At 35.2% G+C, this 20,442-nt stretch overlaps 1 protein-coding gene across 2 annotated transcripts; it reads right to left on the bottom strand.

Moving 5' to 3' along the window:
• Positions 1–842: 842 nt before the first annotated feature.
• Positions 843–9,314, bottom strand: LOC130456236 (transcription factor E3-like). 2 transcript variants are annotated; one of them, XM_056809918.1, is made up of 8 exons: positions 9,144–9,314; positions 6,791–6,863; positions 5,347–5,451; positions 4,533–4,647; positions 3,577–3,633; positions 3,406–3,481; positions 2,037–2,184; positions 843–1,576 (listed from the first exon to the last, which is right to left on the bottom strand). In XM_056809918.1, the coding sequence occupies exons 2-8, from the start codon at positions 6,797–6,799 to the stop codon at positions 1,223–1,225; spliced, it is 864 nt and encodes a 287-aa protein (XP_056665896.1). In that variant the 5' UTR covers positions 6,800–6,863; positions 9,144–9,314; the 3' UTR covers positions 843–1,222. The 2 variants fall into 2 exon arrangements, with proteins under 2 accessions (XP_056665896.1, XP_056665895.1); XM_056809917.1 differs by lacking the exon at positions 9,144–9,314 and having other exon boundaries at positions 6,791–7,816.
• Between the last annotated feature and the right edge of the window lie 11,128 nt (positions 9,315–20,442).

The following is a 20,442-nucleotide window of genomic DNA, read 5'->3' on the forward strand; positions in this document are numbered from 1 at the left end:
AAGGAAAATATCCCTTTGTAAGAACTGTTCTTATGTTAAATGGTTACATGAAACTGAGTGAGCTAGTCACTAGCTCTTTAAGAAAGTGAACATAGCCAGTGGAATGCTTCCTAATTATTGAAAGGAAAGCAGAGATTGATCTCCCCCAAGAACAGAGAGAGTGAGAGAAAGGGGTGGGGGGGGGGGGAGGGAGAGAGAGAGACAGACAGACAAGAGAGAGAGAGAGAGAGAGAGAGAGAGAGAGACAGAAAGAGAGAGAGAGAGAGAGAGAGAGGCTGAATCTCCCCTGAATCAGAAAATTAAAATTCTAATTATTCCAAAATCTTTTCTACTTTTATCCTTCCTCTACAACTCTTCTTTCTTTTACTCCAGGAAGCGGCCTCCTAGTTCCTTCCCTATTTTCATTATTCCTGATTTGTCCATGAAACAACTTTTTCTCTTACTCTTATCTCCAAGAAGCTAATTTCCCCAACTCCTCTGTCCCCTTTTTTGGGTATTTTTACATACCCACTTTTCACTACATATCTTCTAATTTCTATATTATATGCCATCTTCCCATGAGTTCTTGATTCCTATAGCGCAGATTTAGAACTTGAAGGTACAGACATAGGATAGTAGGTTCAGAGAAAATGGTACCTAGAGTTTACAGGGACATCTTTTTATGTTCACCTATTTCCTGCTTCTCTTTGCTAACTAATCTAACTCTTAGAGCAAGTTACTCTATTGAAATGTGAGCTTGTTTTATTGGTAACTGTAGCGTGATGGGTCTATCATTTTTCTCCCAAAGAAGATGGCTTAAATCTTCTTCCAAAACTTCAAATTCAATTTTTCAAGATCACAGGATTAGTGCTGGAGTTACTTCAGCCTTATACAAATGGCTTCCATACTACTTCACTTCTTTGATGGGATTTAATCAGAAAATATAAATGTGTAAATAGGCAAGGAACATTTAAAGAAGTACCATTTCCCTCCCTCCTTCCCCTAGCCCTCAAAAGATACACATACATAGGCAAAAAGCAATATTTAGGAGTTTACACCTATTACAGTAGAAATTCTCCCAGGGTTGAAAGCTCTTGAAAGGGTTGAAGCTTAGAACATGAAATATGGTTTTTGAATATTCAGGAAATAATAACAGGCATGGTATGGTGCAAGATGTAAATATAGACAGAATACCCTAGAGTAGGATCTAGCTTCAATTCTATGAGAAAGGAAGAAGGTATCATTAAGGCTCTTCTTCCATGTTGAAACTGCATCTGTGGCTGCTGCTACATTTGGAAGGAGTTGAGAAGACAGAGGAAAGCAGGGGATCAGTGGTGGCCCTGAGTGGAGACATTGTTACAGATGGGATCCCCAGGGTAGGATTTGGACCCACAGCTGCTTCCTCTTTTATCAGAATGCCTTCAAGACCCAGGTGGAAGGGATCTTCTCCTACATCATACATTGGATCCATAGGAAAATGGAGGTCCAGTAGTGCATGTGGAGGTGAGAATTGTGGAATATAGCTGCCTTCAATTTCCTCAGGCTTCAAAACAGAAGATATTGGGAGGCCATGGATTTGGGCTTGTAGTTCCAGTTCCTGAAATGGGAAGCAAACAAAGAATCTGTAGAATGATATTTGGACTTCAAATTGCCTAACCCTTTTTCATATTCTATCATTTTTCCTTTTTTTGCTTCTCAGAACTCTTTACTACAATAATGAGGTCCTTTCTCCTACCCCAGAATCCTTCTTAAATTCCCAATATGTTCATAAAATCAGGTTCCAGGTTCACTCTTAAGCTCTCCTTTCTCTCAGTATACTTTCATATTCTACCCTAACCCTCAATATGAATCAGTAACATCTTGAAATAGCTACATTTCTTTCTGATCTCTCCCATTAACAAACTAACATATATTCTTTTCCCTCAAGACTTCGGGTAGATAGGTATAATCAAATCTATACTGTTCAAAAACATTTAGAACTACTTATTGTGTCTAAGGTAAAATTCAAACATCTTAGCATATTGTCCTTTGACCTTTTGGCGGGAACATGTGCCTACCTGGACTCTAAGCTGCAGGTTTCGGTTGGCTTGCTCCAAGACAAGCTGTTGCTTCTCCAGATCTTTGGCCCGTTGTTGCTCTTTCTGCAGCTTTCGTATATAATCAACTGAGGCCTTTAGGATGGTTCCTTTGTTCAAGCGCACCTCCCTAGTCCAGGGAAGAGATTGTCAGTTAGAGAACCTGAATTTGTGTAAGTTCTTTACCCCCCCTCAACTATAGGATAATAAAAGGTTTTAAGACCATAGATTTAGAGTTGGAAAGTTCCTTTACTTCAACTCTTTTATTTCACAGATAAAAATAAGGTCTACAGTCAAGTAGTGTCCTAAGTCACACAGGTAATTAACTTGGGTAAATTTTAACTTGTGTCTTGTCATTTTAAGCCTAGGCAAAGGCATTAATTGATGATGGCATGGAAAATATTATGAAAGAGTTGTCATCACAACCCTGAATCATTAGTTACTTGGAACTCTTGAGCCCTTACTTTAGAAGAAAATATGTTCCAAAGAGGGGATGAATTGCTTTGAAATAGTTGAGTATGAGATGTTTGTAGGATACTCAGTTTGAAATAGAAATCATAGGAGCTGATAATAGACTGAGAAGTCAGCCTTAGAAAACATTCCGAATTAGTGGGCAAGACCTGGATGAATATCTAGCAAAGGAGAAAGAGTCATAAAAACAATAGTAGGGGAACCAAGAAATAATTTCCTAAAAACTCTTAGAGGAGAAAATAACGAAGAGAATAAGGCATCAAATGCTGCATAAGTCTAGATAGTTCTGAAAAACTGCCATTAGATTTGGCAACCACAAATTGAAGTATAATAGCATCTATCTATGAGATAATACATGTAGTACTCATCTGAGGGCCTGGCACATAGCAGGCACCATCTTCCCTTCATTTATTCCACCCCACTACTAAGTGATCATTGGTAACTTTTAAGAGAGAATTTCCATTTGAATGATGAGATTAAGAACCCAGATTCTGAAGATTTTTAGATAGAGGAGAGAAATTAGAGGCATGGAACGTTTTTTTAAATAATATAAAATAATATTTTTTAAATATTAAATAAGACAGTTTGGCTAGAGGAGGAAGGTGGAAATGAAATTACAGCAAAAATATCCATCTTTTGCCCCTGCGTGCCTAATTTTAATGCTATTTTTTTAAACCCTTACCTTCCATTGTGGTAAAGGCTAGGCAATGGGGGCTAAATGACTTGCCCAGGGTCACAGAGCTAGGAAGTATCTGAGATCAGATTTGAACCCAGGACCTCCATCTCCAGGTCTGACTCTCAATCCACTGAGCCATCTAGGTTGTTCCTTTTGACACTATTCCTAATAAATCCTCCTCTGGATCTCTATGGAGAGACTCACAGTTTGCCAGACATGGGGATCAAGGTTCCTAGTTCTTTGATCCTGTCATTAATGTTGAAACGTCGTCGCCTTTCAACTGAAGAACAAAAGGAAAATAAGGCAGCATCATTAATGAGACCAAGCCTTTCCTGTTTCTCAATTCTTCCCATCCCTTTTCCTGCAGAGACTCACTAAGATTATGATTGTCCTTTTTCTGACGCTCCTTCAGAAGGGCTTTTGTCTCATCATCTGTAGAGAGAGGATAAAGAAGAATCTTTCAGTGAGCTCTAAAATTTCCTTTAGTCCAGTTAATACGCCTCCACTTTCCCAATCCTTTGTAGGCAATACCCACTATTTGACATAAATTTTCAGTCCCTAATGTTCCTTCAATTCCTATACTTGTATACCTTCCAAAATTCAAAATTTTTGATGACCCTTATATAATTTATAATTCACTTAATATACAATCTTATATTTATCTAATTCAAGGATACCTAAAATGTTTTTGTCCCCAAGATCCCTCACTTTTAGTTTTTGTCCCATGTATTCAGTGTTTAGTCCCCAGGTCTTCCATAGAATCTCCCAATTCTTTTTCCTCTCCCAATTTTTTATTTTTACACTTTTTAAATTCTTAATTTTCATATCTATTTCCCAATTCCCAGCCCTTAAAAGCTTCTATCATATTCCCTAATTCTTGATCCCCCAAACTCCACAACAAACAAATAGATCCCCAGTTGAGGATATTACCCAAATATGCTCCAGTTTATAATCCTCATTCTACACCACCCTATCTTTCAATGCATATGCTTCCCAATTTCTAGCTCTTTAAGAGACAGCATAATAAAAGGCATGATAGCTTTGGTTAGAGAGACCTCTATCCTCTAATGCAAAATTACCATATGACATTGGTCAAGTCTCTTGTCCTTTCTCATTGTTCAGGTAATTCTATAAGATTAGTTGTTGGCATGGTATGGTATGATAGAATCTCACACCACAACTTTCCCATTTAAATTGTTAGATTGAAACCAAAAGAAATCTACTAACTAAGTTTCTGGCTCCCAAATTATTGTAATTTCCACTCCTTAATTCCATAAAGCTGCAACCAAGACCCTAGGAAAAGAAAGGTTTAGGGAAGGAAAAGGGCTCACCAGAAATATCTTTTCTGAAACCAGTCAGTTCATTTGGACCATTGTTAACAGGGACAACTGGATCCACGGATTCTTGGCAATTGCTTGCATCCAGTATATTCCCAGATGCAGGCAGCTGTTATAATAATAATAATAGTGAGACTCACTAGTTTTTTGCCATGATATAATCATTTTTTTATTATTCTCTAAAAGTAGCTTGAATGTTCCTATATCTCCATTCTTAGAAGTGAGAAATACCTTTTAAGAAGACATTTACCTTCCCCCAGCTTGAGCAAATACCAAAGATCTTCTCTTTCCAAGAGCTGGAAAGATCAACATGAACTGATGTGGAGTGAAATAAGTAGAACAAGGAAAACACTGTACCTAGTAATAGCAATATTGTGAAACAATCAACTGTGACAGAGCTATTATCAGCAATACAATGATCCAGAATAATACTGAGGGACTCTTAAGACAAGACATGCTGTCCCACCTCCAAAGAAGGAACTGGAGAGATTCAGAATGCAGTTGAAAGAAGACAATTTTTCAGATTATTTTGGGTTTATGTTTTTAAGATTACTTGCAAAAATGAATGATATAGAAATATGTTTTGCTTATGTATAACCCAGATTCAATTTGCCTGTAAGCCCTGGGAGATTGAAGGAAAGAGATATGTTTGATCACATAACTGAGGAAAATTACATGAACTGTATTATATATAATTGATTGATACATGTGTATACATTTATGTACATTTATATAGAAAAAAAGTAAATCACAGCTCCAAAAATTAAAATAAAATAGAAAAAAAATTTTCTCTTTCCAAATTGCTTACCATACTTGGGAGCTGTTGATCTCCAGAAACCTCAGGCAGGTAGCTAAGAATATCATTATGGTAGCTTGAATCAAGGCTGATGGTCTCATTTAATACCTCATTAATCTATGTCAATAAGAGATGAGAAGATGAGCTAAAATTTTCCAAAAAATATTAGTTATGACAGTCAGGTAGCTTGGTTTATTGAAAGCTAGGCCTACAGAAAGGAAGTCCTGGGTTCAAGTGTGACCTCTGACACTTCCTAGCTGTGTCACTTATAACCCCATTGCCTAGCTCTTAATGTTCTTCTGCCTTGGAACCAATACAGAGTATTGATTCCAAGATGGAAAGTTTATAAAATAAATATAAGGAATTTTTCAGTAAGTCATACATTAAAATTCAGCTTAACAAAAAACAGATTAGGGAAAATATTCATAAGAAAGGCAACAATGAGAAATTCAATATATATTTAACATAAATTGATGATAATCACTTAGCTCAACCTTAATAATCAGATATAAATTAAAATAAACCAGTTGACAAAATAAAGTACTTGACATTAAGTTAATTAGCAAATTGGCAAAAATAATTAAAAGCAAATTAAATGCTCTCAAGAATTGTGGATAAGCAAATACTCTAGTTCAATGCTGATAGATTAGACATTTTTAGATTTTCTGGAAAGCAGTATTGAATATGAAGCAGAAGCTATGCCCTTTGGTTTTATAGTACCAGTGTTTCATATATATCTGGAAAATGTTATAAAAAATATGCATATGGGGGCAGCTTTGGATTGAGAGCCAGGCCTAGAGAGGTCCTGAGTTCAAATATGACCTCAGACATGTCCCAGTTGTGTGGCCCTGGGCAAGTCACTTAACCCCCATAGCTTAGCCCTTACTACTCTTCTGTCTTGGAGCCAATACACAGTATTGTAAGGTAAGGGTTTAAAAGGTAAGTTAATAAAAAGCACAGGTACCAGAGATTTCCCAAGAGGCAATTTTAGAACTAAATTAAGGGAATCAGCCCAATGATTGATGATTATTGAATGTCAGAGAGAAGTGGAACATTTACCACCTTTTCTGAGCTGAAGCTTATGATGAATCTGGATGTTGTTGGGCATCTGGGTCTCTCAGGTGAAGATTCTTTCAATGCCTGGGGTGGCAAGACCTTTGAATTGAAATTTTGTGCTAGTTGGTAAATTCTGTTTTACCTGCTGATGCTGGCCCTGCTTCAGATGGTATTGTGTAGGGTTCTCTGGGTACATCTGGACCTGGCATCAGCAGGAGAAAAGAGCTCCATGATTCAGGAGTCCTCTTCATAAGCTTTACCCCACTCATCCAAAAATTTTAGGCTCACACAATATCAGTGCTGAAAGGAAACTTAAAAGCCATCAACTTTAAAGAAGGAAAACTTAGGCCCAGAAACAGGCAACAATAATTATTATGATGAGATCTAAGAGACCTCTTACCTTGGGCATGCCTATGGATATCTGGCCTGAGATTGGCCTGGTAAGGCAGTCACTTTGATGGGATCCACGAGGGCTAGACCCAAAGACAACAGAAACAGCTGGTAAAACTGGAGGAACTGAGCTGCTTGGTAACCAAGATGATGTCACATTCTCTTTCCACTCCTGCCATTCCTGATCTTGCACCTCAGTCTGCATCAGCTGCTTGTGAAGGGTGATACTTGAAGAAATAGCCAAGGTGAAGGGGGATGACAAAGCTGGGGATAGGGAGGAAGAGGCAGGTGCTATGGCTAGCTGGTTTTGGAGGCTGCATGAGGTATGTATAGGGAAATGATTTAGCTAGTATGTGGCAATACAGGCACACAATTTGGGTTGTTCAATCTTTTTGGCATTTGGCTGGGGACAGGTAGGCAATTAGTGTTGGAGTTTTGAGAAAGGAGACATAGGACCAGAAAAAGAAAGATCTAGATTGGATTTATGGAAAATCAAAGAGCTGCAGCATATTTTTCTTCATGATTTGGTGGGGAAGATAGAAATGAAATTGAGGGCTTTTTGATTTGGAAGATTTTTTTAAACCCTTGCCTTTTATTTTGCCCAAGTTCACATATCTAGGAAGTGTCTGAGGCCAAATCTGAACCTAAATTGTACTTTTTTTCCCCAAGGAGAGTGACACAGAAAATTAGAAGTTATTTATCGATAACAGGAGTCAGTGACTGACAGAGTTTTAAAAGTTAATTTGAGTTCTGGGAATGTACCTTGTCTAGTTCTTATGTTGGCCAATTAAGTGTGGTAGAGTTCAGTTAACAATTAGACTAGAAAATAGGCATGTTCAGGAATGTTCAGTTATATTTGAATGGGAAAGATGGTGGAGTGGTTTTGTCATTTCTTTTTTACAGTCTGTCTTCATTTTATAATGGGAAACATGCATAAAGAGGTTAAGTGACATACTTAATTAAGGTCATAAAGCTTTTAAGTGTTTAGAGCCGAATTTAAATTTTGGTCTTTCTGACCTTAAGAACTATCATTCTCTCCACTGAGCATCCTAGCTATACTTTAACAATAGAGATACTGTTACTTTACTAATAAATACCTTATTTTTAATTAGGAGATATGCTACAGTATTCATCTCAATAGGTAGGCTTTAATTTTTTTTTTTGGCAGGACTTAGAGGGATTAAAAATAAGCTCTTTTATATTTGGGAAGAATAAAAAAATTAGCTAAAGGAGTAGATTTGTAAAGATTTAAGAGAATTTATAAAGGATTGAAGAAATTAAGGAATAAAGCAAGAAGATAGGGTTTGAACTGGTATTAGGAATGTTTAAGAAAATGAAGTAGTTGAATGACACTGGTTTGGAAAGATTTTGTACTTGAAAAGATTTTGGAAAAAGATGTAGTGTAGAAATGAACAAGATTTGTGGAAGTCAGAAAAGCTGGATTTGGTGTGCGTAAACAGAAAAAAGTGAGCTTGAAATGAGTAATGTGTGTCATAAAAGAATGAACTGGAAGAGTAAAGAAATATTTGAGAGAATACAAAAGGTATTGGGAAGAATGAGTCAAAATTAGTATGGTCTTTAAATTAGATAAAAAAATAGATAGGCAAGAAGATTTTTAGTTAGGAAGATTATTTAAAATCAATTTGTAGAATATTTGAAAGGAATAGGGAGCCCCTAGATGAGTTGAGGAGATTAGGTACAGGAACTTTATTAAATCAAGTTACCATAGATGAATATTTACTCTTTTCATTAATTAGAGTACAAGTTTTGGGCAAATTGTTAGTGATTTGTTTAAATAATTATGGAAGCTAAAAATGGAGATGGAAAGGACTTTGAGGGTTTTTGGAATGAAGTTTTGGAGATTTTCATAATAATTTTTTGGTAAGGTTTTTATTTTGGAGATAGAATGTAACTTTTTGAAACAATTTTAGAATTAAGGTTAGTGTTTATTTTAGTTGTAGAAAGTCTAGTTTGGGGGAATTTAGCAAATGTGAAAGTTTTTTTGTTCTTATAAAATGGTTTAGGTGGGGACAAAAGTGATTTGAAGAGGCACAGGGTTTGATTTAAAATCATCTAAAATTTTTTTTTCTATTATTCAGCGTTACCTAAAATATTTTTCCTAGCCATTGAGAAGTATGGCAACTTTATCCTTTTTTTTAACAGTTGTTTTTTTTTTTACCAGGCCCCAATATCTAGATTTTCCCGACATTCACTTTGTGACTTTGGCTACATCTGGCCCTTCTGAGCTGTAAGGCTGAACTGATATATAAAACATTTTTTAAAAAGTTAATAATTAAAATTTTACTGGCTTAGTTATTTTTCTATATCCACAACCCACTCCATCCCACGGAGAACCCTTAGACCTGAGCAGTGGGCCGGAGTTGTCTCCTTTTCCTTTTCCCAGTTGCCTTCAAGATCTTCTTTCCTCAAGAATTCCCTCAAATGAGGAAAGGTGTCCTTCGAAAATAGTATCCAGGTGGAACTTGACTTATCCCAACTCTCTGTCAAACTCCGCCTAGCAGAAGTCCCGCTGTGATAACCTCGAAGCTCGCAAAACTGAAAATTCCACAGGAAGTGACGCCATAGAGGGTTCGTCCAACTACCAACTACCGTGGTGTAGTTAAAAAAATAACTTTGAAGAACCTAACAAAAAGGGCTAAAAACACAGTTGGATTGAAAGTAATCCTCTGATCATATGCTGGGATGATAAAAATAATTTTTTTCTCATAAAAATAACTGTCAATAAACAAAACTGGTAGAACAACAACAAAGAAGACACCCTCCCAATCCCCGTACCCTGTCATTACAACCCTACAGGAGGGAGGGAAAAGAAAAAGAAAGAACACAGAAAAACAGAGTGCCTGCCTGGTATTTGATTGAAATCCTAAAATAAACCTCTTTGTGAAATTGTTCTTTCTGGTGGTTAAACTGAAATACCTTTTTTTACATCAACTGATTGTTAATATTATTTACTGTTTTGTTAAGTCAGTTCCACTTAACTTTTCTTTTCAATACGGAACATTTGGAACAAAAATTTGAGTTAATGAAGACAAGTAAATTCCTACAAAAATGATCACTCCACTCCCTCCAAAAACGTAACCCCAAATACAAAAATATGCAGGTGATCTCAAAGCCTCATTTACACATACTACCCACACCCCCCCCCCATTTTCCTTAACCCACTTATTATATAAGATCAACAAATGAAAAAAAAATGGCATTGAAAAGAAATTGACAACTTTCTAAATTGTAATAGGATCAAATTCCTATTAAATTTCTTTTAGGAAGTAACCAGTAAATTCTTTCTATTTCCTATTTTTTTTTTTTGTGGTTCCTAAAAGAAGTAGGCAATTTTTAATGATTTTGAAAAAATAGAGGGGCAGCTAGGTAGCAAATAATTACTACCTCTGTGACCTTTTCAATTCATTTAACCCTCGTTTGCCCAGCCCTCATTGTCATTTTGCCTTAAAAGAACAAATACAGAGAATTGATTCTAAAATGAAAGGTAAATATATATGTATAAATTTTTAGTGCTTAAATGTTTATTGATTATAAATTGAAACAATATTTGTTATGTAAACATTTTTTTCGACATGATGCAAACTTCATTTTTTGGTGGTAAAAAATTGGAAATAACATTAATCATGTTTTTAATATACTTCAAATTTATGCTGAATTCCTTTTTATTCCTGGCCATCAGTAAGAGCACAATTTCTGTATGTAATTTACACACTTTTTTGGGTTATCTGATTCAAGTACTCAATCTCAACTTAATTGATTTCCAGATGACTTTTTTTTTTAACACCTTACATCTTTTTTCCTCTACAATGGTCATTTCTAATTCTTTCCTCTATCACTCCCATTTCATTTGTAATGTTAACATAAAAAAACCCCCAAAAACCCTTACCCCTGACTTAGAATCAATACCAAGTGCCCCTTCCAAAGTAGAACAATAAAAACTAGGCAAAAATGGACTGAATGATTTGCCCTGAGGCAGAGCCAGCTCTCTTATCCATTGAGCCACTTCACTATCCACATTCAACTCTTGCTTTTTCTAGAATTCTAGATTTTCTAGAAAAATCTTGCTTTTTCTAGAAATTCTTAAGCTGACTAAATTATATTTAAGAAAGACTTATTTTGTAGATATATGGAATAATCTCTTCTGCATTTGTTTTAGGCATTCCTATCATAACAGTCCCTTATAATTGGATTTTTTTTTAAATTTAGTAATTCTTCCCATTTTACTTTCCTAAATTGGGACTTTGTGTTAGGTCCAGATTTTGCACACTACTGGAGGGACTATCTAGCTGCTTTTTGGTACCACTTGGCATTCTCTGGATCCTAATGCTGCTTTCTCCAAGTACAGAATATTATGTGAAACAGCGGTAGTTTAATATGGAATCCTTCAGACTTTTAGCTTACCCAAACCTGTCTGACCCAACAAAATTCTGGCTGCTGTTTTCTTGGTATGAGATTTGTATGTTCTTGTACCCAGTTTGGATTTAGGCAACACAGCTGTGGGCTTGTCACTCACTAGAACTTCAGCATACTGTTTCTGACATTAACCATTTGGCAATCACTACACATTTAGAGTGACAACAATTCTGGATTGTAATTCTGGATAAAAATTCCCTTTTAGTCTGAGCTGCCTGATTTGAATATTCTTGCATGCATATATATGTGTATATCTAAAACATGAAAATTGACTACTCAGCTTTTTCTTGAACTAATGAATTGGATTATCCATGAGGCTCCTCATACACTACTACTTGCTTCTGATAATGTCTAAGGCTAAAAATATTTCTAAAGATTATTTTCTGATCTATGCTCAGAAGAGGAAAAAGAATCAGAATCAACAGCTAGCACTTCAGAGATCTTAGTTGTCTCTCTAACCACATGTTTCTCATGTAAGATTTAATGAGGTAGAATGAAACAAACTTTTCCTCAAGCTTCATTATGGAAGCCCAAAGGAGAAGCATCTAAAAACTAAAAACTTTTTTCAGTATTTCACTCATAAAGAAGTACATAATGGAGATTATTCTAAGGCCTAACACCTATTATTCTTAGCAAGTGAAGACTAGAAGACTAAACAAAAGTTTTCTGGATATCATTATAGCAAGGTGCATTATTTTTGTCTACTTTTGACTGATGATATTCAATAATAAATAGTTATAAATAAATGGAAAAGCTTTTGGCTCTTTGCTTCTACATTTTTTTTGTCTGTTTTCCATGAAAAGGATTGATTATGACCTTTTGAGTTTCTCAGGGTCAGAAAAGCAAGTTTCTAGGGACATATGAGCCATTAGAGGTCCCTCAGAAGTCTAATCCATTTCAGGCATAGTTAGGGAATAAAGTAGCTGAGACAATATTCTTTGTCCAAAACTACATTTAGATGTGAGCTTGGAAAAATCAGTGCTGTGTAGAAATTGTACTTAGTGAGTTTTACCTACCCTGTGTTCTTGATTATTGGGAAGGAATTTTTGTTTTATTGATGCTCTTTGAAGTAAATATTTATTTATAAAAGATGATACAAATAGTTAAATAGAACTAGGTTACTAGTCACAGGTACCACAAGATGGTGGAAGGTAGGATACAAATAGTGAAAGTACAGAAAAAACACAGAAAATAAACATTCATTAAGCTGCTACTATCTGCAAGGCACTGTGATAAGTTCTGGGGAAAGATGTCAAAAGCTCACAATATAATGGGAAAGAGCACTCAAAACTACTGTATATAAAAGAAAAGTTGAATATACAAGATAAATTGAAAATAGAGGAATTAAGATTGGGAAAGCTTCTTGTAAAAAAAGTGAAATTTTACTTTTAATAAAGCCAAGAAGCCTAGGAGAAAGAAGTGAGAATAGCATTTTCAGGAATGAAGAATGGTGAAACACTTAGAATTGAGACATGGAATATATTGTTTGAAGAAATGCAAAGAGACCAGTGCCATTGGGATGAAGGTTGTAGAATGGGAAGGGTTACATAGTATAAGTTGTAAGAAACTAGAAATGTGTATTGTGTTGGTGAGAGTGGTCAGAACTGTCTTTTTAGGAAGATTACTTTACAACAAAGTGAAGGATGTACTGGATGTGGGGGAGTAAACCAACCACCCAGGCGTGATTAGGGCCTATCCTAGAGTGGTGACAATGTTGGGGGAGAGAAGGAAATATAGTCAAAATATGATGCCAAGATTAAATAAATAGGTCTTAGCTAAAGATTGAAAATAAGATGTAAGAAAGATCACTTAGTGGTTTTTCTCATATCAAGAAGTCAGAAGACCAGGATCTTTCTTCTAAGTTCTTGACAACTCAAGTCCCTTTCTGTAGGCATAGATATTGGGTAATTAATGAGGGATCATACAAATAGTCTCTGAGCTATGGGTTAAATACAGTTTCTTAGTGGTATGGCATTTTGTATTCAGGTTTCACTTAAGTATGTATATTTTAATTTAAACTCTGACCTTCTGTCTTGGAACCTAGGCAGAAGAGTGATAAGGGCTGGGCAACGGGGGTTAAGTGACTTGCCCAGGGTCACACAATCGGGAAGTGTCTAAATACAGATTTGAACCTAGGACCTCTTGTTTCTAGGCCTGGCTTTCAATCCACTGAGCTACTCAGCTGCCCCCATTATTTAGTAATTTGATGGTTTGAAATTTTATATTTTCTTAGATAATTAAAATTTCTGTTTGTGTTTACTTGGTTTAAAAAAAATTTTTTTTTAAGTTGCATGGCCAATTCATTGAGCTATGCGCTCCAACATTTGTGGATGAAATTGTTTAGAGTTAGGAATTTTCCCTGTAAACTGTATCTCCAAAGTTTTTGTCTGCTCATTTTTTTCATTTTGTTTTGTGAAATTTTTTATTATTCTTTAATCATTTATTTTTTAAATTAAAAGAACAAAATGTGTTGTAAATATAGTCATGCAAAAACAAATTTTCACATGTCCATGTCCAAAAAAGAAAGAAAGAAAAAGATTATATGTTCCCATTGCACTCTAAATTCATCCAGATAGAAAACAAGTTTTTATGAGTTCTTCGAAATCCTTTTGGTCATTGTGTTGATAAGAATTCTTAATTCTTTTTAAGTTGCCTTCAAAAAGTCCCCTATTTTGGTCCTAACCTCCTTACCCCAATGTATTCTCTTTTCTGTCAGCCCCAAGACCTTTCTCTTGTTCCCCCACCCTTTATTTCCTTTAATGTAAGAGAACTTTCTATATCCAGCTAGTTGTGTATATTCTTCCCTCATTGAACCAGTTCTCATGAGAGTAAAGTTCATATGCTCAACCTACCTGATCTTCTTTTCCACTATAAAATGTTTTCATATATTGACCCATTTTATTTTTCTCTTTCACCTCCTCCCAATGCATTCCTCTTTCTCATGCCTTAATTAAAAAAAATTTTCTATGTTATCCAATCATATTCAACTTCCTCTCTTGCTTTCTTTTTGTATACTCCTCCTATTTGCCCTAATTAGGACAAAATTCTGTGGAGTTACAATGTCATCTTTCTCCTGTAGGGATGTATACAGTTTAATCTTACTGAATGTATATATTTTTCTTTTCTGTTTACCTTTTTATACTTTTCTTGTGTTTTGTTTGAGTCAGATTTTTTGTTGTTGTTGTTTCATCTGGACCAACTATGTAATTGTGGCAGTTTGCAGTACTTTCTCCCAAATCTGAGAGCTCTCAAATTTGGGTATAATATTCAAGGGAAGTTTTTTTTTCACATTCAAAGATATTTATATCCACAATTACTTGTAATAATAATTTTCAACATATAATTCCCAAAATTATAAGAACTGAACCATCTCCCTCCCTTGCTTTACTCTTCTCACTTGGAGGGTGAGTAGAAGGTGCGTAGTTTGATTTGTACCATATATATAATTTTTATTATCATACAAAACACATGTCCATATTGGTTGCTGTTGTAAAAGCACACTCATATAAAACCAAAATCCCAAAATAAAATCATAAATAAATTGATATGAAAGAGAATATGCTTTGATCTGCATTTGATTCCAATAGTTCTTTTTTCTGGAAGTGGACAGCATTCCGTGTCATAAGTTCTTCAGAACTGTTAAAGAGTTTGGGATCAAACTATCTATTTTTACTTTACTCTCTGGTTTTAAAATATCTTGGTAGTTTTCTTTCATCCTATACTGGAAATTTTTATCTAGTCTTTATTGTTGTTGATGACTTTCTGGTTTCTTTTTTCAGATTTCTATGATTCTTATATTATCTGTTCATGATCTTTTTCTGGTATATCTTTGATATCAGATATATTCATGAGTTATATCTTATTTTCTTCCATTTTTTGAATTTTTTGACTTTGCTTTTTTTTTTTACACCTTCTTGTCTTGAACTGTTTAGCTAATTTTAATTTTCAAGGATTAATTTTCTCCAGTAATGCTTTGTATCTCTTTTCAAGATGTTAATTCTCTTTCCTTCCTCTTGCCTTTTTTTCTACTCTCATTTAAAAAAAATTAATTTTTACCTCCTTATCTCTTATTTTAACTTGTAGTAATTCTTATTAAATTTGTTTTTAAATTGCATATATCTTTGAGGTTTTACTTATAAATTTTTTGAGTCATTCGCTTTTGGTTTATAACTTCCTTGTTACCACTAATATGTTTGGTCATTGTTCCAGACTACTTCTTGACTTTTGGACTTTTTTGTTAGTGTTAGGTTCTGTACAGTTCTGAGGGAGGGGGATGTCCATACTGACATGATTAAAAGTTAAGAAATTTGCCCCCCAAAACTGATAATAAAGACAAAAATAAAGAAGAAAGCAAAAGCAATTCAACACAGATGCTCTCATAGCCAGATAAATTCAGAAATAAATGAAACAGCCCTGTGTAACTTGTGAAATGAAAGATTCAGGAGGCTATCTAGTGTAGGGTGGCAGAAGCTTGTGATTTAATATCTGCTCGTGACTTAAAGTAAAAAAATCTCTATTGTGACTGCTTGTACCTCAAATTGCTCATCACTTAAGGTGCTCCTGTATCAGAGTACTTCTGTATAGCCAAATTCAAGACTCCCAGGCCAAGAAGAAAATATTACAACCAGCCAGACATAAATAATTCATATATTATGAAGCCTCAGTCAGGATTACACGGGATCTGTCAGCTTTCACTGGAAGGCTTGGAATATGATCTTCTGGAAGGCAAGGGAATTGGGTTTACAACCAAGAATCAACTACCTATCAAAACTGACTCTTTTTTCAGGGGAAACTATAGTCATTTAATAAGATAGATTTCTAAGCATTCCTGAAGAAAAGACCAGACTTAAACAGAAAAATTGATATCCAAATACAAAATTCAAGAGAATCATAAATAAGAAAGAGGAAAAAATTTAAGGGCTTCAATAAGGTGAAACTTTTATATATTCCTATATAAAAAGATGATGTCTATAACTGTTAAAAATTATATAGTAGAAGTATACATAGACAGAGGATGTGGTGGTAAGCTGTGTAGAATGTTAAAAAGTAATATCCAATGAAATTGTGTGTTGGATGCAGGAAAGGTGGAAGGAGGGGAAGGAGGGAAATAATATAATTCTTGTAACCAAGGAATAATGATCTAAATTGACTAAATAAATTAACTTTTAAAAAAAGAATGTTAAAGTCTAGCAGGGATAAAAGAGGATTGTGTTAAGAGAAATGGAAAGAGGTAACTAAAATGATGTAAATTATATCATATGTGAAAAATGGGATGGAAATTCTATTACAGTGGAAGGGAGAATGAAGACGGTAATGGGTAATAAGCTTTACTGTCATTGGAATTGACTCAGAGGGAAGAACAGTCAGGTTCCTTGGGGTATAGAATCTGATAGAGAAGTAGAAGGGGAATAATAAAAGGTGTGGTGGGGAGGAAAATCTGGATCATATAATTTTGGAAAACTTATGTGGAGATGTGTTACTAAAATTAAAAAGCAATTTAATTCATTTAAAGGTATGAGTTAAGTACAACTAGTAGGGGAAAGCATGAGTTGGAAAGCTGTATCATCTAAAGTGAGCCAGGGCTTAGTAAAAAGCATAAAATGAGATTTATAAAATTAAGATGAAAGTGTAAAAATTAAATTATATCTCTAATAATATAAATATTATATTTTATGAGGTTTATTAAGGATCAAGGAATAAAGAGGATACAAAATAAAAATCACATGCCCATGCCTGATTAGCCCATTTAAAATCTCCACACTTTGCTTAACACTATACTTGCCCTATCATTTGCAAAGGAAGAGAGCACGGGAGGTATTAATACCATTTAAAAAAAAATGTGATCTCGCCAATGTGGAGACTCAGGAGATTATAGGGAATTCTGGGAAATACCAAGGACTTCTGGGGAATGAAGTCTAGGGTTTAAAATCTCCATTTATACTGCCGCCAGTCTTTCCTATGGGTCTTGTAAATGCACCAACTTTGAAATGACAATAATTTGAGGATAAGAATAAAAGAGAACAAAACCAATAATTGCTAGGTGCATTGACAAAAAGCCAGTTAGAGAGCAGTCCCCTTTGGCATAAGAGGATACATACAAAATAAATGCATTTAAACCCCCCACAGTTCAAATCACCACATCCCAAAGTTTGCTGTGGATCTTCTGGTGCAGGGTGTGGTCTGTGGAGGCATCTTCATGGTGTCTTCTCCAAATAGTTCACTCTCTGCATTTGGAATGGTAGCATGTTTCTTAACCTAAAATCACTCTCAAAAATAATTTAAACTTTACAATTTAAAATAATAATAATTTATACATCCCCCCCCCAAAAAAAGAGGGTGATTGAAAAACAGGGATCAGCATGGCAGAGTTATGAGGTATATGAATTAATTGGCAAGAGAAATAAAAAACATCAAAAAAATCCAAATTTAAAAAAAAGATAATTTCTGGATGAAATATAGAAGATCAAAGTCTTATGTGTAAAAATTCTAAGTAAAGGAAAAATAAATCTATAACAGGTCCTTGAATCAGGGCCCAATTAAAATTATATATATAAACAATTAAGCATTTAACCAATCAGTAGCCAGGACAACAGAAAGTTGCCACATTATGAAAGACAGAATAGGGACTAGATTATAGGAGCCAGGTAGGAGCCAAATTTAGGGTTGAATGTGGAACAAGGAAGAATTGCCTTTAACACATGTTAAATAGCTGCAACCTTGAACCCTAACACATTCAAGTCCTCTTGTCATGGCTCAAAATTTTCATCAACCCCATCAGATTGGTTGGTTTTTTGACCTTGTGCTAGATTGGCACTATGCAGTTTAGCTTTGTGCTTCTTTGGCACTGTGCAATGGCTTTTTGTATTCTCTTGTCCTAGAATCTGACAGAATCATTAAGCAAAGTCCCATAAATTATTTTAAACAATGAATGGCATCATTTTTTATAGTCAAAAGATTTTTGGGTATGCATTGACTTTATAGCAAATGTATTTTAAATTTATATTACTGTAAAATAAAAAAAAGTTAAGAGAAATCTTAATACTGGTGATGTGCTTCAAATATAAAAAAGAGAAAAAATAAAAACCTGAAATAGTATATTGCACATGCAAGAAAAATATAATAAGAGTTTAAAAAATAAAAAAAATATATAATTTATAATAATTGACACACTGTGTCAGCTAAGGAAATGTAGAATACAAGGTTTCTCACCAAAAATGAGATCCATTTCCTCTTCAAACCTGGCCATGATCCACTGTGAGTTCAAAGCAAATGATTTTCACAAAGTAACAGTTTTTTATAAAGAACAGTAGTACAGTATGTAATGCACATTTAAAAAGTATCAAAATCCCCAAAGTTATAATAGCCCGTTTAATTACAATAGCAAACAAACCCGCTATCATATTTTATATAAGTTGCTGTATGACAAAAAAAAAATAATGGATACTTGACACAAGTTTTTTAGGTATAGCAATATTTATTTATTTATTTTTTAAGCCCTTACCTTCCATTGTGGAGTTAATACTGTGTATTGGCTCTAAGGCAGAAGAGTGGTAAGGGCTAGGCAATGGGGGTCAAGTGACTTGCCCAGGGTCACACTGCTGGGAAGTGTCTGAGGCCAGATTTGAACCTAGGACCTCCCGTCTCTAGGCCTGACACCCAATCCACTGAGCTACCCAGCTGCCCCCGGTATAGCAATATTTAAACCTTGGCTGAGATATTTTTAAAAAATCTGCCAAACCTTTGTACTGTTGATGTTGTGTCTAAAAATGTCAACAAGAATCTAGAGATCATTCTGGTGGAAGTAAAGTGAGCTGAAGAGTTATAAATGAGATATGCTCCCTTTTTGGGAACCATCCAGTGGTACCATGCCCTGGGATTAACTTCTCAGCTCCTTTTGTATGAGACTGTCATGTCCCATCCACTTACATTTTTATAAATGTGGGAGGTGGGGATTATAATTGTATTTCACTTCAGCTACCTGGACCTTATCCTGTTAGAGGCAGGCAAAATGATCAGTTGTTGATAAAAGGTCTAAAAATCATGTCTAAAGACCCCTTAAAATCAATTTGAGATATTTAGCTCATTAAAATTTCCAAAGGTTGTTACACAATTGTAACTATTTTTTTTTTAAACCCTTACCTTCTGTCTTGGAGTCAATACTGTGTATTGGCTCCAAGGCAGAAGAGTGGTAAGGGCTAGGCAATGGGGGTCAAGTGACTTGCCCAGGGTCACAAGGCTAGGAAGTGGCTGAGGCCAGATTTGAACCTAGGACCTCCCATCTCTAGGCCTGACTCTCAATCCACTGAGCCACCCAGCTGTCCCCTGTAACCAGTTTTGATGAAGTCCATCCATCCTCTATGTGACAATTTACAAAGTCAAATTGGAAAAAAAGGCTGTTTTTTATATGGGCTTATTCAATAATGTTTGTTCAGTATAGTTATAGGTGAAAGGCAACAGAATATAACAGTAGTTAAAACCCAGTATATTAAAATGATTCAGTGTAACAGAATAGTACTGAATACATTAATATATGAACTTAAAACCAACAAAATTAAATCTTAAAACAATTAGCAAAATGCAATAAGATACAGAGTTTTATAAAATATTGGAGTCTGAAAAGTTTCAAAAATATAACCTCCTGTCTCTTAAAGTTCATTTTTGTTTTTTATTTTTTGAGATTCCTTTTGTCAGTACTGTGGAATATCCCACATCTAGGGAGAAACATGGGTTTTAGAAATCTCAAATTGGGCAGATGAATTTCTCCCTTGAATCTTAGGTAAGGTAAGTAAAAGGATCAGTGCACTCAAAAAACATCCTTTGAAATAGGCAATGCACTGCTCTCTCATAGAATATGTCATGCTTTTAATCAACTTCCTGTTTGGAAAAGTCTCCTCCTGGTTCCCCCACCCCACCCCCAGGTCCCCAGCCACATGTGGTGGCTAATTGTCACCTAAGGAAAGAACACCCCAGTTTTTACCAGTTGGTTTTTGATTCCAAAGACACAGTGGCAGCTACCAGCAGCCTGGATCCTGGTGCTGGGCCTGGAATTGAATGAGTGAAATGGGTTAAGAAGCCAGAGCTCAGGAGTAGAGTTGCTGGGCCTGATGCTAGGGCTGGGGCAGGAACATGGTGAGTGATCTGGGTCAAGAAGGTCAGGAGTGAATGGCTAGAGGCAGAAGCAGGCAGCAGGAGCTAGCTGAATCAGAAGAAGCAGCTGTGAGAGAGTGG

The sequence above is a fragment of the Monodelphis domestica genome (assembly GCF_027887165.1).
Source record: "Monodelphis domestica isolate mMonDom1 chromosome Y unlocalized genomic scaffold, mMonDom1.pri SUPER_Y_unloc_1, whole genome shotgun sequence".
NCBI lineage: Eukaryota > Metazoa > Chordata > Mammalia > Didelphimorphia > Didelphidae > Monodelphis > Monodelphis domestica.

Excerpts from the sequence above, each read along its gene's own strand:
- LOC130456236 (XM_056809917.1), bottom strand. The coding sequence starts at position 6,985 with ATGCAGACTGAGGTGCAAGATCAGGAATGGCAGGAGTGGAAAGAGAAT. Across the intron at positions 3,634-4,532 it reads TTTCAGAAAAGATATTTCTG|ATGATGAGACAAAAGCCCTT; the intron begins GTGAGCCCTTTT and ends CTCTCTCTACAG. Across the intron at positions 2,185-3,405 it reads ATCCCCATGTCTGGCAAACT|GGAGGTGCGCTTGAACAAAG; the intron begins GTGAGTCTCTCC and ends TCCCTGGACTAG.